We start from the raw sequence: 17622 nt of genomic DNA, 5'->3' as shown, positions 1-17622 counted from the left end.
CCACCCGGGGCTGAAGCCAAAGCCTGAGCAACTTAGCTTTGTGGTCTCCCCTGTGGTGTGCGGTCCTGGGCAATTGCCCTGCTTGCTATCCTTTAACGCTGGCCCTGGCTTTTACATGCAGAAAAACAGTTGTGGCACAACTGGGCCGTGGAGTTTTGATAGCTTGTTGGGAGGTGCCTCAAAAAGAAAGAGGTTGAGAACCCCTGAGCTAGAGGGCAAGAGGAAGTCCAGCATATGCTGTTATGCATTCACGTTGCACTTCCCATCAGTACCCACCCAAGCTGGGGAAGCTAATGATCCAACCAGAGGACCAAATTCAGTGATGAATCCTGGTCACGTGCAACCTGAGGCACTAAGACAATGACGTTTTAATTTATACATCTTTTATGCACCCTAACTAGTCTGTCACATCACTCAACAGGGGGCATGTACTACTTTGGGAAATTCTGTCTTAATCTAAATATCCCCTTCATCCCTCAATTTCAGGGAAAACTTCATTTTATATGAAAAGAAAACACCACAGAAAACTTTTTAGGCCTCGGGACTGCATCCAAACTTGTATGCTTATCTCCCAGTGCAGCGTGATGAATTATCAGCTAGCTGCATCTACTGCTAGAGGTATTCTGGAGGTGATTGGACTGCTGATAGAGAAGAATGGCAAGCAGGGATGAGATGAAAGTGGCTGGGGTGGAGGGGAAGAGGGAACATGCACTGAGAAGAGAATTAGAAGGACAACAGAAAAGACAAACCAGAGAGGTAAGAGACAAGATGGATAGAAAAGGATTTTTTTGGACCACTAAGAGCACCATTTGTCAGACAGACAAGAAGCAGGAAGTACCAGGAAAGACCTAAAGAAATCTTTAAAGTTGGAGTTTCATCTTTACTTTTAAAAAGTGGGTTAGGGACACTGTTCCTCATGGGCAAATTCCTGAAACTATGCTAGACAGACTTCTTTTGACTCTTTGTGCTCCTTAATTCATCCAGAGCTAGTGGAAGATTACAGATATGGAGTTGAATGAAACCTAAACCCTCACCAAATGTAACTGAAACTATGCCTTGTACTTTAATCCCATATACAAAGGAAAGCCTCCAAAACCCAGTCAGGGTGTAGTCGCAAACACAGCTGTGCTGTTACATTAAAGTTGACATGCAGCCCTCCCTCCTCCAAGCTACAATTCACATCCCTGTGTAATATATAAAAGCAACAAATGGGTAAACAATGTCAGGAATGGTGCCCTAAATAATGTAACAGAATTCCCTCATTCACTACCCTAAACTGTACAATATAGGAATTCACATTGCTCATGTAATACAACAGAAGGACAAAATACATTCTCTGGGGCTATATCTTTCTCACTTTCTATATCTACACGGATATTCCTGCACTAAGTTATTAATTATAACACAGTTAAGCACTAGTATGAAAACAAATGAAATAATAACAAGCATGAAATTTAAACAGCGCTATGCACTATTTTGAAGTCACTAGTTGCCCATTTTAAAATGATGACTGCAAACAATTTCCAGTGTGGGGAAGAGGGAGCAAAATAGAGAATTTATTTTCCAAGAAAACATTACACTCCTCTCTACCCTTTTCACCCTCAAGACCACTCAGAAATACACCTGTAATCCCCATTGTAACCTGGGAAGAAATTGTGATTTTAGTTTTTCAGGTACAATACCCAACTTTTAGTATGGCTTTATTTTAATGCAATTGATTTGGACAATTAGAGGAAGGAAACAGGAACTATTTTAAAATATTTTATTGACTTCACTCAGTGAAGAGATAAAGTCGTATGTGGCATATAGCAACTTCATTTGCTGTATAGGTTCACAAAGGTTCCAACTCATTTGAACAAGTTATGCAAAATACAGCAGCTTTTTGGCTAGTGGGCTCAAAATAAGTAACACGTGATGCCCTATCTACCACTGCACAGTAATATGATGCTTTTACAACCAACAACAAAAAGTACTGCATGAGGGTATGACAGGACCCAGTTAGAGGCTTCCAAAGCAAAGCCTCAGCTGCAGAACAGATTTACATATCCTATGGGTGAGTCAGAGGTGACAAATCCAAGTATAAAACTCTGTACTAATTCAGACAGTAGGGCTGGGTTTTTTTGATCCACTGGTAGCTAATACTTTGTATTCCCCCCCCCCCCCCCGGCTAGCATCCAACATATGTTGCTACTTCTTTTCTTTACTATTAGGAGTGGTTAAGATTCTCTCTCTCACCTCCAGCTCTCTCTGGCAGCCTGTCAATAGATTCCGCGGGTCGTGCGTGCTAACACATGGCAGTTTGTAAAGTACTTACTCAGACCTCTTGCTGCTCCTGCCATTCGCAGAATCAGTGTGTTGCTCGTCTTGGACTAAAACCCGGATCCCCAAGGACCTGATAGCCCGCATCAGAATAGTTTCCATCGCCTCAACAGAGAGCTTCTCGAGAACAATAACTCGACATCGACTCAGAAGAGCGGAATTGACCTGGAAGGAAGGGTTTTCTGTGGTTGCCCCGATCAGCGTCACAGTCCCACACTCAACGTGAGGAAGGAAAGTGTCCTGAACATGGGAGGGAAACAGAAAAAATTGATCAACGACAACCTGAACCATCCCAAGTGAGTAGGTTATTAGGCATTTTAAAGTACATTTTTCATGGCTTGCTATTCTCCAGGCTTCCAGTTGATATACCTTACGAGCTCACTGACAAGACAGCTCATCAGCCAGTTGCCTAAATGAATTCATTCCATTCACACAGTATATGACTGGTTATTTCACTTTAATAACCTGTTCTTTCTCCAAGAATGAACTGAGATACTGAAAAGAATGGCATTAGAAAAATGCAAGTCATTACCATTTAGTGCTGTGATTCTGTTTCATCGTTAGGCAGGCAGCAGATACCATGAAAAGCTGTCCTTATGGAAAAGTCTTATAGAATTTAGCAGCCAACGAGGATACTTCCTATAGTTTTTTGGATCAAGCTTTAGAATTCTATGGAAGGGATAATAATTCTCTATTAAATGCTACAGAATAGGTCAAAAAACTACAGAAAGAATTTGAGAAACAGCTGACCTACCAGTTTTAGGAATGATTTCTATATAGCCATATTCCATTTCTGTCAAACCCTATTGGTTTGATGCCTACCAGTTTTTGTAGAACTTTTTCCTAAAGGCATCTGAAGTTTTGAAGCTGTGGTATTAAAGTTTTAAAGAATATGAATAAAAGAAATGATGCTCGAGAAAGAAAGATTCATATTGGCTGTGGTGAGGTACTATTCATAAATACATTTCATGTCTCAGTTCGCTTTCTTTTCTCAGTAGAAAAGAGTGGGTATGTACAAACAAAAAAACAAACAAGGAATGCCTGCAGGCTTCCTAGTGACATGCTTTTAATTAAAAACCTGAATGTAATATCACTGAAATGAAGGCTCTTCTTAATAGGCAGATATATAGGAGAAGTGAAGTTTAAGACGGCTATAAAGAAGTAAAATTTCAGGCAAAAAAAAAAGTCAGATGTGACAATGCATGTAAAACTTCTACAAAATCCGATCTGGTTTTGAATTAAAGTTCTTGAAAGGCCCACAATACACAATTGAGACTCCTAATTTAGAAGCCTAATTTAATTTTTAACTTCTACAATAAAGTTTCTGAATATATCAAGCAGTGACTTAAAATATAAAGGTAGAAGAAACATTTATTGTTCAGCACCAAGGTACATACATTTTAGGCAAGTAATATGTTGACAGAAACTTTGTTCCTGACAGTTAGGTGGAGCAGTACCTGCTGAGATTTATTGAAACGGTGAATCTCATCAATAAAGAGGATGGTCTTCCTCTTGAGGAGTCTTTTTTCATTCTCGGCTTGCTTGATAACATCTCGGACATCATTTGTCTTGGCACTTGTTGCGGATAAAGTCACAAATCTTGTACCATTCTTCTTGCTGTTGCTGGCTATGATATGTGCTAGAGTAGTCTGAAACAGAGGAAAGAATTAGCTTTTTGAAATAATTTTGGATATATGAAGTATTTGCTTAAAGGAAAGAAGCCAAGAACAGAGCAGCATGTTAACCTAGGGAGAGTGTTGACACCTTAGAGAACAGGAAGCTCATGTTGTTCTAACACAAGGAAAATGTGAAAACATTCTGCTAGAGATCTCTGCCAGCTCCCATCCTCCACTTTCTAGAATTGCATGTTAAGTACCTACTTGGTATCAATATAGAAAGAGCCAGTGCCCCAATTTAGCACAGCTTTTGTGACAGCTGTTTTTTTCGCCCACTGAAGAAAAAGGAACCCCTTCCTCCAAATTTGCTGTTGCTACAGAGGACAGGAGATATGCTGCTCTTCATTGGGGGATATTGCTATAAGTTACCACACAGCACAACAGCTGAGGATACTGAGATGCTCACAAAAAGTTACATGAAATTAGACAGCATTTGAGTATTTTTAAAAATCAAAACACAGCATTTGCTGTTCTCATTGCAAGGAAAATGAAATAATAAATGAATAAATATTCAGCAAAAAGTAGTTCTCCATATGGCCTCAGAATTTTAATAAAGAGATGTTATAATCATGCTAAAACAAAACCTACTCTTTACAATCTAAATAGGATATTTTCTAGGCAACCAAACCTGGCCTGGATAAATGCAATGCAATTACTACCTGCCAAACAAACTTTTAACTTGTTTTAAAAGATGGTTTTCTTGTTTTCCTCTCCATGACCCTCTCTATACCAACCACTCCTTCATAGCAGTTTTTATTTATAGGGATTTAAATTGCATTCATTTTAGCATGGGAGCAGCCTGCAATGCTACTTTATAGTCTGCAGTGTTGTTGCAGCTGTGTTGGTCCCAGGACACTAGATAGACAAGGTGGGTGCCATAATATCTTTTATTAGACCAGCTTCAGGACCTGAAGAAAAGCTCTGTGTAGCTCAAAAGCTTGTCTCTTTCACCAGCAGAAGTTGTTCCAATAAAAGGTATTACCTCACCCACCTTGTCTTAATTCCACTTTATAGGCAGACACACTAAACTGAATGTGCGCATTTCAGAATTTTTTTTTTCCCCAGAACCACCTTTGCTTCCTGAGCAAAGGCAGGTATATTGGTGTGTCCCAAGCAGAGCAGGCAGCTCTGTGTTCTGGAACACTGCAACAAAAAGCTGAGAGTTTTTTCCCTGAGCCGCCTCCTCCTTCACTAATGATGCAGGGGACAAGTGCCAGCAAGCCAAAGATTGTCTTGAAAGTATATTCCAAGGATCAAAATTAGTGAAGCAGGTGCACTGAACCTGATCCTCTTGCAGGGAAAGATGTGGAAACAGAGTCATCTACCAGTCTAAGAGTGACCCATAGTGCCAGCAGGAACCTGTTTGGGGTTCCTTCAGTAACAGCGCTCTCTTCCTTTAAATGGCTCCTCTCCTTGCCCCCAAGGTGGGTCTAAATCCGACTGTCCTCAAGTAGGAGAAGAGTGACTAAAGGGGATAATACACCCTTAATGGAGCAATAAGGTATCTCTTGCTTGCTCTAGTCATTGTGTGCTGATGGAAGATGCCTTCCCCATTTTCTTTAGATGAGGTTTGGTTTCAGTGTGCCTGATGTTCTGAAACCAACACAGCGTCATCTCACATGCTGAGTCCACACCTCTGCCCATCCCCATTGAGCTGGTTCGCTAAAGTATTAATTTCCCTGTTCGAGTGCTCTAGAAGATGATGCTAGAACACTGTAAACTGCCTGTCCTGCTCTGCTCAGGAGATCACCACCAAAGCTGCCTCTCAGACCTGCCTTCAGTCAGGAAGCAAAAACATCCAAACATACATACATACAAACGAGACACACACACATTATCGCCTTAGAAATTAAGTTGCCAAAGTAAACCCAAAGTTGGTGTGTCCCTACAAGTGGGATGATAGATTCAGAAAGCGTTGAAGGAGAGTATGCCCACACTTTAAAATACTGGGTGCACTGACTCATTGGCTCATCCAGTCTAAAGGCTGAAAACAAAAACTGATCTCCCATTTTCTTTGAAAGCAGCAGAAGAAATGGATGACTTGACCAGCTGGCTGTTCACTTTCCTGAATTTGTCCTTTAGCTCCACTCAGCGAGGTATCCCCCACAGTGAATTTAGGCAGTGATTCCACATGTTAATGGGACCACTCACACACTTAAGATTGACATACACTTAAGTAACGTGCTAAATCAAAGCCCGGCAGAAGAATGCAGGGGAAGCTAGTTTTCATTTCTGACTTCTACAATTGTCAGTCAACGTATGCAGGATTCATAAATGCAGGTCAGATCTGCCACTTGTTTGCAAGGGAGGGACATAAATACAACTTTAAAAAAAAAACACCATTCATTTTCGGTATAAAAAAAAGTTTGCAATTACTGTATTTTCCTGTGAAGCAAATTTGAGCTAGGGTCCTTGAACATGCCACCTTCAAAACAAAACATTCTCCCCCAGATATATAAATATTTTTGGATATTCTGAAAAATTATTTAGATAAAGAAAAACATTTGGGGGGAATAAACCTGAGGATAACATTAGAGTCACAGATTTCAACTGAGAACTTGATAACAGTTTTCAAGCTGATGAATCTGGATACTACTCCCTTCCCCCCCAAAGGTCAGAGGTCATGCCATTAGGATAGGGTAAACTGCTTTTGAAAATTAATGCTGAAAGCAGTCATCATATTCTTGGCCTCTTCCTTATTATTCCATGCCATCAGTCCTTTAGAATTAAACTGCCTATCACATAGGTGTGGAACGTTTCCTTATTTCCCCTGAGTTCACTTCTTTTTCATTTATGCATTTTGATATAATGTCTGTAGCCAGAGCTAACAATATACTATACATTTTTTGTAGTGTATTAAGCTACAATGAAGCCAGGAAATATATACTGTAGTGGAAACGTAATAGGATCCCAAAGTACAACTGCTCCCAAGAATGCCGTTGCTTGCACAGACAAGCTCGAGGAAATGTGCCAAACTACTATGGCGTTTTCCAACAAATTTAGTTATAGTGTATTCTGGGGATGAGATAAAATCTGACTATTACTAAAAATCCAGTACAGTATACGGAGAAAAAAGCACCAGATATTATATGGACATCTGAAATTAAATTAAGTTCCTAGATTTTTACAACATAAGCAGGCTATATTGTTAGTGTTACACTGAAGCTTGTTTTTTAGATGAATTAACAGTATTTCCCATCAGAACACAACACAATAAATTGGAGGAGACATTTAAGCAAGGTAATAGTCTGCTTCCTCATACTGGCACAATGTACAAGTACTTCTTGTTTAGATAGTGTTCTTTGCTAATAGCCAATATGAGCACTGCTCCCACACCTGTTTAATTCAATGGCATTTACTTAAGTGAGAACAGGATTGGTCCCACAGTTTGAAGTCTACAGTTTTAGCACAAACGCGAAGCAAGGGGCAGGACTGGGAGCAAATGTTATTATAGACCAAGACAGCCAGCTGGGATGGAGCAGCATGAAAAGGAACTAAATGTGGTCATTTCACAGCATTGTGACAGATACCTACCCGGCCAACAGCCCTGGGACACCAACAAGGAGAGCAGTTCCCTAGGATGGGTTTACAAAACCTGTGATCTGCCCCAGCTGAACTGTGGATTACCAGATATATTACTGAACTAACCTTGTAGCACCCCATTCTGTCTGGGAGACACAAGGTCAAGTCAGCTTCAGACTAAAGGAAGCTGGCAGGATAGGAGATGAGCATGGCTCAACTGTGGCAATGGCTGTGGAAATAATAAAAATTTTAAAAATTGATAACACTTAGCTATGGGGAGATTCCAATATGCTTACTCACCTTGGATGGTATCTGACTCCAAAAATAGCCTACTACGGACTACTTGAGGAACAAGGTACTGATCACTGTGAACAACAGTTTCAGAATCTGGCTGATAGCACCTACAGAACCCAATTCAGATCAGGTGTAAACAGGCACAAGGCCACTGAATTATACTTACTGAAAACAGAGCTGTGCCTGCTTACACTAGGTCTGAATTTGTCCCTTTATATTCAAACTGCTTTACAAATACAATGGGCCGATTCTGATCTCACTTTCACCGGTATCATTCCACTGACCTCAATGAAGTTGCTCCTAATAAGAGCTGGGTAAGATTTTTTGTCCGAAATTTTTTTTTGGCAAACAAAAACACAAAAAACAACAAATCAGATTTGGTGATACCAAAACGTTCTATGAATTTATGTTGGTTTCACCAAATTGTTTGTGTCCTGCCCCCCATCTCAAAAAAAAAAAAAAAAAAAAAAGTTATGAAAAAGTTGAAACACTTTCTTTAACATTTTGATTTTTTGTTTCCATATGACTTTGTTTCAAAATTTACTTCATTTTAAAAATTCAAAAATGTACAAATTGCTCAAAATCTAAATGACACATTTCATTTTGGATTGACCACAGCATTTCATTCAACCCCAAATGCAACGTTTTCCAACTATCCAAAATTTTTGGTTTTGGTCTGACCTTAAATGATTTTTTCCCCCTGGAATTACCAGCAAACTCAAAAATCCCATATTTACACAACTCTACTCCTGATTTACACCAGTGCAAGATCAGAATCAAGCCCATTACGTTTGGAGACTGGTTCTTAATGGCAGCAGAGATCATCACTTTTCCATATCTGTTTTTAATTTTATACTCTGCGCTGTTGTAGAATTGATCTTGATTCTTAGTTAAGATCTGAACTAAAGCTCACTGAAAGACTTTCTTTGACTTCAGTGGGCTTTAGCTTAGACCCCAAAGGATTAGGAGGGGACATAAAATGTAACCAAATATTCAAATAGTTCAGATGATAACTCAATTGCTAATTAGAAGGGGAGAGAGGAAATCATTTACAGGACATTTTACAACCAAGAGACCAGAATCCCAATCTGCAAATATTTTGTGTCTTGTCATGATGAAGTTTTGAATAAAGCAAATACAAGGGACTGGTTAAAAATAGATAAAAATAAACCCAATGAAATTTAATACAAATTGCAAGGACAGCTTGCTATGTTTTGATATTACACGTTCCTGTCAACATTACCTACATTAACCTAGTATAGGATTGCACACACAAACCCAAGCAACAGTGGCTAAATGCTCTCTGCCCTAAAATTCTCTAAGCAACAGTGTCCCAGATACCCAGTTATTTACATTTCCCTCCCCTCCCCCCCCACAGGTTAACACCTTCCTTTTTTTTTTTTTTTTTTTTTTTAAAATCACATTGATCTACAAAATTGTTCAGGATTTTGCAGCCCCAAAACTTATCTGTAACAGCAAAGTTATTCTGTGCTTGAGCTACTGGTATGGACGTCCCCCTGCTGTCTCTTTACTAAAATTGGGTGTCCCATGGCAGACAAGCAAAAATCTAAATCCCCACATTAAAGTGTCATAAATCACAGCACAGCTTACTCAAATTGCAAACTTGGATTTAAGCATCTGGGCCAATATAGACATTCATAAGAGTTTCTGGTTTTTTTTTATTTTTTTTTTTTTTAATTTGAACAGTCAGGGTCCATTGGTAGATAACCTTGGCATTTCTTTGAAATGTGCTATTTACATGCTGTATGCTCATTTTTTGAGGAGCAAGGTTATTGAAATATATAAAAGAACATAAGTTACTAGCACACTTGTAAAATATAAATAATACATAATAAAATAAAATAAGATGGGTTAGCAAGATAGTCAGTATCTTTTTGGTTTATAAAGGAATAGAGCAAAGGGACAAAGTTGCACACACATCCATGACCTTATCAAACCCAACTGAGAAAGCAGGCTTTTAAAGACCGTACTCCTTTTGGAAAACATGACAAACCTTTCAGTAGCAGGGAAACTTAAAAAACAATTTATCCTAAAGGTACATTAATTTGGTCCCATTAATTTTGACCACACCCCCTCAAACATATAAATTCAGTCAAGGCTGAATTCAACATAATTAGTCAAGTCACACACACACACACACACACCTCTCTACCATTGTCAGCAACAGATCCCCCTGAACTGGGACCAAATGTAGATGGGATAAAAACCAATTTGAGATCTGAGAGTGGATGGATATTAACTGTGCCTCTGGGTACTCCCTTGTTCTTGTTTTTGAAGATAAGAAAAATAATGAGATAAGACTCTTTATGGAGTGTTTTTCATATACCTTAATTGTACGTATGCTCATATTATTCAACTTCAGTTGAATGACATGATTGGGGTTCATGTGGATTTTAATATTGTTGCTATTTAGCTGGTTTGGTAGGCTGGAAAAGACTTACTTTTCTTAGCAAGACGGATATTGAGGCTTTTCTATGAACAGGAAATGGTACAGCCCATTCTGAAGTTTACAATTTCTGTTAAGCATTCTTGATATTGCTAGTTTTGGTTTTAAGGAGGTAATGTAAGACTGCTACCTATTTCACAGGACTGAAAAAACAATGATGGGGCTTCTACAGAAAAATTCTTAACAGATACTTTCATGACAATTAAGAGGCCTACAGAAATGTTGCAGGATCCTGCAACAACTGCATTCCCTGTTATGTCTACACTAGCGCGGTAAGTCAACCTACGCAATGCAACTCCAGCTACGTGAATACGTACCTTAGGTTGAGTTACCGCGGGGTCTCCACTGCAGAGGGGTCAACGGGAGAAAATCTCCCATCAATTTACCTTACTCTTCTCATCGGGGGTAGAGTACAGGGGTCGACTGGAGAGTAATCTGCAGTCGATTTGTCGGGTCTTTACTAGACCTGCTAAATTGACCACCAGTGGATCGATCTCAGAGCGTTGATCCTGGCTGTTGTGTAGACATGGGTAGAAGTTGTTAATAGGTCTAGGAGTCTAACTTACACCACCTTATGTATCACTTCTGAATTTAACCTAAGGTATCTGATGCTATTCCTATTTCAACACATGAACACTTGAGATGATTTCTCTGGCATCTACGGCTTAGAATCAAGATGTGATACACTTGAAGCTAAATTACATATGGTGTCTGTTAATATTTCTCCACTGGAAAACTCGGCTAAGAGGGTGGAGCAAAGTCTTAAGGAAACACAAGGAAGTCTGTACTGGAGACAAGACCAAAGGACAAAAAAAAGCTTAGTGGAGAATTTTGATTAAGGGCAATTCTCCCCCTCACCTCCCAAAAAGACAGAAATATGTCAAAGCTATACTGAAGTTTTCAATATCCATGTGTTATGTTTTTGTTTGACATTTAAAAAGGGGAACTTTGTGATTTCTACACTCTTTGTTGAGCTTCTTGGACAATTTTGATACTCCCCTCTGGATAATAAAGATTTTCAGGATTATTAATAAAAGGTTCTATACTTTTGTCTTTTAATTAATTGTTTTTCAGATATGATGATGCAAAAAATCATACAAGACTGAGAAACCATAATGAGGTTAATTTGAAAAAGAATGGGGAATATTTTCTTCAATAACAGAAAAAGCTAACATCTTTCCTGAAGTTTCAAAGGATACTCAAGCTAGATGAAAAAACTATATTGCTTTGGGATGAACTTATTCCTTTAGTCTTTTCTGCTTTTGTATCCTTTCCAGCCAAAAGAAAGCTAGGTAATAATCAGAAATAAATATGTTAAGAATATGTTAATGGTAAAATTTTGTTTTGTGTTTTACTTAAATTAATAATAGCAAGTGTTCCTCTGAAAAATGGGAAATACAATATTATCTGGTTCTTTGCTGCAAAATACAGTTTTTGATTTACATTGCTTTGGTTACAAATAAATATTTTAAGATAATCAGTCTTCTTTTTTCTCAAGATGTTTTGAGGTCTTTTAAGCTTTGATAAGATTTTGATGATGTGCCAAATTATTTTACCTTTATCTGCTATATTGTCCATGTAAACGGATACTGAATTATTTATTAATTTAAATGATTCTTAAAAGCTAGAAAAAGAAAAGTTTAATCCTGAAGAGGTGCTTATTGGTGGATAGAGACTTTGAACAACAGAAAGCTTTCACCCTCTGACCAGTCACTGTGTGGTATGAGCAAACATCTTTCTCCCTAAGGTCTTTTTGATTTTGAATACTGATTGAGGTTCTCCCTTCCCTTCTCTGAAGAGGTAGTTTTTTCCCCATCCGACTAGTTTCTTAAGAGTCCTGTATCCACACACAGTAAGATCCCCCATTATTTCTTTATCAAATAAGATCTTAGACTATACTTAGGTCTATCAAAGACAAAAAGCCAAGGAGGATGACAGACAGCAATGTAGTCCTGTTTCTCATCATTAGAGTCATCTTGGTTTAGCAGTGTGGACCACCTGAAATTTACAGACCAGGAATTTAGGGAAGAACATTTAATTAAAAAAAAAAAAAAAGAAAGAATTTTCCAGCAGTTTATATGAGAAGTGATTGAGGTATAGTTTAAGATTTTAGTAGAAGAGGGACCAAGATAAAGCTGAATTCTACCAATATTCTGGAATATTAAAGTTAGGCAGATCTGAACACAAGGAAAATGGAGAACTTAAGGGTAATGGGGCTTTGTGTGGGCACAGAAAAATGTTGCAGGACTGCAGACATATATTCACGGTTCCAAAGAGTTTACAATTCAGGTAGCTTTTTGAAATTAATCAGTCAGTGAATAAAAGGGATAGAAGAAGCATGGAAGCAGGAAGAAAGAGAGAGAGAGAACAGTGAGACCAGAGAAAGCTGAAAGTTAACTAACTTAGAAATACATCAAATTTATTTACAAACAGAAGGGCTTGAACAAAATCAAAAGAAAACAATCCCGCCTCCCAAAAAAACCCCTCTCCCCTCAAGATTCATACAGTGAATTTCAGGTCCTATCTCTAATAGAAACTTAATTATTATACATAATAAGTACATTGATAAGATGTAAATTTTAATGCGGCATAATTTTTTATCCACAGGAGCAACTAACCATAGGAACAATTTACCAAAGGTCATGGTGGATTCTCCACTTCCACTCCAATCATTACTTCCACTTTTTAATATCAAGATTGGATTTTTTCTGAACGATATGCTCCACAAATTATTTTGGGGGAAGTTTTATGGCCTGTTATACAGGCGGTCAGATTAGATGATCCCAATGATCCCTTCTGGCCTTGGAACCTATCAATTAGAAGCAAATAATTGATCTATTAGCAGACTTTTTGAGATGAGGGAACATATTGTTGGTTATCATTGGTTGAGTGCTGGCAGCATACAGCTCAGCACCTTACAGAAGGTGAACACAGCCATTTTCTATCAGATGTCCTACCAGGACCAGATACAGAGACACTGTCAGGTGTTCTGCTTATCATCACCAGTTGTTCCAGGAAAGGCCATGGAATTACCCTGGTAAGCACTGCCCCATGGCACTGAAAGCAGCACTGAGCCCTAAGGAAATGCACAGAACAATTAGAATACCTGGAGAAGCTGGACTGCAAGGAACTGTTTCTCCCACAGTTACAGCCCCGTCCATCCCAGGGTATTAAGAGAGACTAGGTGCAGGAGACTATCTTGTATTGGACCAACTTCTGTGCTGGTGACAGAGACAAGTTTTGGAGCCACAGACACCTGAAGAGCTCTGTGTGGCTCAAAAGCTTGTCTCTCTCACCAACAGAAGTTGGTCCAATAAAACATATCACCTCCCTCACTTTGCCTCCCTAGTGCACTATTCATTTAACCAGGTGAGCAGAGAAATTCAGAGCAGGAACAGAGAATGGGAAGGAAGCTGCGTTTGGGTAAACCTTCAATGTTCGCCGGGATTTGTGAGGCCCGTGTCAGGGTGCTGGTGCCCCAGGTGGAAGCCGGGCTGACCCCTGTGGAGGAGGCTGTGCTGCCTAGTGACATTCGGGCAGGGGCTCCCTTGGGCCGCTCAAGCAGGCGCGGCGCCACTCACCTTGCCGCAGCCAGGGGGCCCCCAGAGGACGAGCGAGGGGATTTCGTCGGCCTCCAGCAGGGACCGCAGCAGGGTCTGTTCTCCCAGCACCTGATCCTGCCCCACGTAGTCCCCCAAGGTGCCCGGCCGCAGCTTATCGGCCAGGGGCTTCCCCTCCAGCTTCTGGGCCACGGTCTCCCCGCTCAGGGTAGCCGCGTGGCTCCCGGGGCTGGTAGCCAGCCCTGGGCAGGCGGGGGCCGGGCTTGCCCCTCGCTCCTGGCCTCGGGCTGCAGCAGCAGGAGCTCCCCTGTGAGCCCCCGCGCCCGGAGTTCCCGGGGGGGCTGCGGCCGCCCGGCCCTTGTGGAACAGGGGGAACACGGGGGCGGCGGGGCTGCTCCCGCCCTCCGGCTCCTCCTCCTCCTCGCTGCTCTCCCCCGGGGGCCCGGAGAGGCGCATTTTCTTGCTGGGGGCCTGCGGGCTCCGCTCCGCCTCGCCGCCCCTCCCCGCCTCCGAGTCCTGCAAGCACCCGTCCAGGTGCGAGTTGATGTGCGCGGCGGGCAGCTCCCACAGGCACACGGGGCAGCGCACCAGCGGCCCGGCCTGCTGCGCCCCGGTCCCCTCCATGCCCCTAGGGCTCCTTGCGCGGGCCGGAGCCGCCGCCGCCGCCTCCCCCGGCCCTACCCACAAGCGGCCTCCCTTGCCAGAAGCCGGTAAATGCTCCCCCACCGCCTGCTCAAAGCTACAGGCCCGGGCAGGCAGATTGCTTCCTCCCCCTGCTGCTGCGCGCGGGAAACGAATGTGGCCAGCCCGTGTCCTTCTCTTGTAGGCGGCCGCAGCGTGTAGACCTTCGGGAGCTGTAGTCCTGCGGCTGTGGGTTAGTTTCGCTTCTTTCCTGCTCTAAAAGAGACACACAAAGTTGTAACTCACCTTCTCCTCTCCCCCCGATTTATTTAGACCTGCTCCCTAGCAAACTTGCTGCACTGGGGGGGCTTGTCTCTGCAGGGGGCCTGTAACAATTTGTGCAGTGGGGGTGCTGAGAGCCATTGGACCAAACTGTAAACCCCGTATATCATAGAATCATAGAAGGTCAGGGTTGGAAGGGACCTCAGGAGGTCATCTAGTCCAACCCCCTGCTTAAAGCAGGACCAATCTGCAATTTTTGCCCCAGATCCCTAAATGGCCCCCTCAAAGATTGAACTCACAACCCTGGGTTTAGCAGGCCAATGCACAAACCACTGAGTATATGACGGAAACCACTGAAAGGCAGGCGGAGGGGGGTGTGGTAGCACCTGTGGTTCTCTGTGTGTCCTTTCAGGTATCTGCTGGTGAAAGAGGCCAGCTTTCCAGCTGCACAGAGCTCTTAGTCTTCTTCAGGGCTGGGCGCTGGGTCAGAGGTGTCCTTGGTACCACACACAGAGCTTCCCCGAAGAGAATATGGCCCAGAGTTTTATAATGAGAAGGCGGGGGTTTGCTGGGTCTTAAGAATTGTTGGGTTGCGCCCAAAAATCCATCTTATTTGAATGTATTCAAACATATTTTTATTCCAGTTTATTTTGTTTGGGGTTACTTCTGGTGCCAGTACCTAATGCTACTTAATAGTATTTTGAAAAATTAGGAAGCAGAATCCTTAAAACAAATTTTATTTGTTCCTTTTTTAAAGAGCTCAGTCTTTTAAACTGTCACATATTTAAATATTTCTAATAGTAATTTGTCTCAGATTTAGGCCCTGATCTGCACATGGTTAACTTTGCACATGCAAGTGGTCTCACTTTTCTTTTTTTCTTTTCATCTACACTCTTTCCTTTCTTTTATTATGCTATGCACTTCTGAGCAATAACAATTGTTACCACTAATACCTGTACCAATAAAACTCACTATCATACCTCAGCTTCAAACAGTGAAAAATCATGAACTTTATTAAACATCCCTGAGATGTGTAATGTCACCATTGAAATTCACTAAAAGCTTGAGTTCCGGCTGCACACTTCAGACATTTTAAAAATAAATCCTGACTCCTGCAGGCAAATCGTGAAGTGTAACTTCATAGAGTTTCTCTGATTTCACACTGGTGTAAGTGAAATCAGAATTGGGCCCTGTGTGTTTGCTTTGTTAGATTCACAGGCCATTTATCAAAATACCTTGATGTTTGTTTTTTTTCTTGAGAAGAGTCAGAAATGTTGTTAGTTTTTTTTTTTTAAGTTTTCCCATTATCCTACAGTGTAAAAAACATAGCATGGGTTTTACTAGATAGGAAAGTATAATAACTAGTACAGTTATCATCATAGTTCATCAACTAAAGTTGACCTAATGGTAAATCTTTCCAGGTTATATTGGTTTTTCCTCCTATTATACATTTAGTTTTAATTATTCATTATTATATAACTGTTCCTATCTTGTAAATTTCCAGGTCAGTCTAATGTTAAAGATGTACTGTGCTGGGGTACTGAAATGTAAACAAGTCTGGCTACTATGTAATAGTACCTGTCTTCTGACTTAAATCTTGAAAGTGTCTGGCAAAATACTAGTATGTAGAAAAGGTAACAGATGAAATTTTGGTTTGAACTCATGATGAAGGTTTATAGATTATTATTAATACAGTGCCCAAAAGTTTGCAAGGCACGTTACAGAATATGGAGTAAAGCAAGTCCTAGCTGAAGAGCTTACAATCTAAAGAAACAGACTGAGAAAGAAAAAGGATATACATTTTCTTAGCAGTGCCTGTATGCCTATATTATATTCCTGCCCGGCTCTAAACACTCTCTACCTTATTTCACCTGGGTTATCGATATGTTGCTGTTATGCAAATGATAGAGATAACATTATACATGCCTCTTTCCCACATAATCATGCGAGCCTCTGTGGCTCTGTGCAGTTGAAAATAGCTGTGGCCTTTAGGCCTTTGTATGCCCATGAAGACAACAAATGCTAGCTCTGAGGTAAGCTATCCTGGCCAAAGTAGAATGCTGGCCTATTGAGGAAGACTGAAAGGAAAAGCCCCTCAGGAATGAGTTGGAGCAACACTTAATTCTAGGTCCATCTTCTCCGTTCTCACCAAGACAGCCCAGCCCACAGAGATTTTTTTTTTCATTTAAATAACATGTATATTTTCTGAATTATTTGACAGTAAAATTATGCAGGACAGACAGATTTTTTTTATTGCACATGTTAACTGTTGGGACAGAGTTACAAGGTAGATTTAGGGCAGATTAAACCTGTTTCTGTGGTAACAGATGGCTCTAGGCCCAGTCTCACAGGTTTCTGCTTCGTCAGATTACCAAAGAGTGGTGGGGGTGCACTGCTGTCTATCTTATCAGTGTTGTAGTGGTGATCACTCACTGCTGTTGAATTCCATAATTGAACCCTGGAAGCCTTCCCTTGTTTACCATGTTGTTATAGGAAGGTGTGAAGATAATAATGGAGAGGAGTGATGTAACATGTGGGCAATGGGCCCCCATCTTCTTTTCTTTCCTTGCTCCCTGCCTCTCTGTACCAAAGATAATGGATCAAATAATTAAGCAATCAATTTGCAAACATCTAGAAGATACTAAGGTGATAAATAACAGCCCTGATAGCTTTCTTGGACAGCGTAACAAGCCTTGTGGATGGGGGGAAGCAGTAGATTTTTAAGAGCAGGTTAGACAAATACCTGTCAGGAATGGTCTAGAGATAATACTTAGTCCTGCCATGAGTGCAGGGGACTGGACTAGGGGACCTCTTGAGGTCCCTTCCTGTCCTATGATTCTAAAACACAGCCATGAGGATCACAACATCTTTAGGCTTGTCA

The 17622-nt window shown here is 40.9% G+C and overlaps 2 protein-coding genes across 2 annotated transcripts in view; one reads left to right on the top strand and one right to left on the bottom strand.

Moving 5' to 3' along the window:
• WRNIP1 (WRN helicase interacting protein 1) overlaps positions 1-14628 on the bottom strand; it is a 33054-nt gene extending 18426 nt beyond the window's left edge. Inside the window, exons 1-3 of the mRNA XM_074944950.1 lie at positions 13860-14628; positions 3777-3968; positions 2315-2559 (exon numbers count right to left, since the gene is read on the bottom strand). Coding sequence (XP_074801051.1) covers positions 2315-2559; positions 3777-3968; positions 13860-14462 — 1040 coding nt within the window. The 5' untranslated portion in view covers positions 14463-14628. The remainder of the gene's footprint in view (positions 1-2314; positions 2560-3776; positions 3969-13859) is intronic.
• MYLK4 (myosin light chain kinase family member 4) overlaps positions 2283-17622 on the top strand; it is a 120761-nt gene continuing 105421 nt past the window's right edge. The window contains exon 1 of the mRNA XM_074944949.1: positions 2283-2615. Within this exon, the coding sequence (XP_074801050.1) occupies positions 2566-2615 (50 nt within the window). The 5' untranslated portion in view covers positions 2283-2565. The remainder of the gene's footprint in view (positions 2616-17622) is intronic.

This window comes from Natator depressus, chromosome 2 (assembly GCF_965152275.1).
Source record: "Natator depressus isolate rNatDep1 chromosome 2, rNatDep2.hap1, whole genome shotgun sequence".
Lineage (NCBI taxonomy): Eukaryota > Metazoa > Chordata > Testudines > Cheloniidae > Natator > Natator depressus.
Note: the sequence above shows the minus strand (reverse complement) of the source record. Positions and strands in the feature narration are given on the sequence as shown.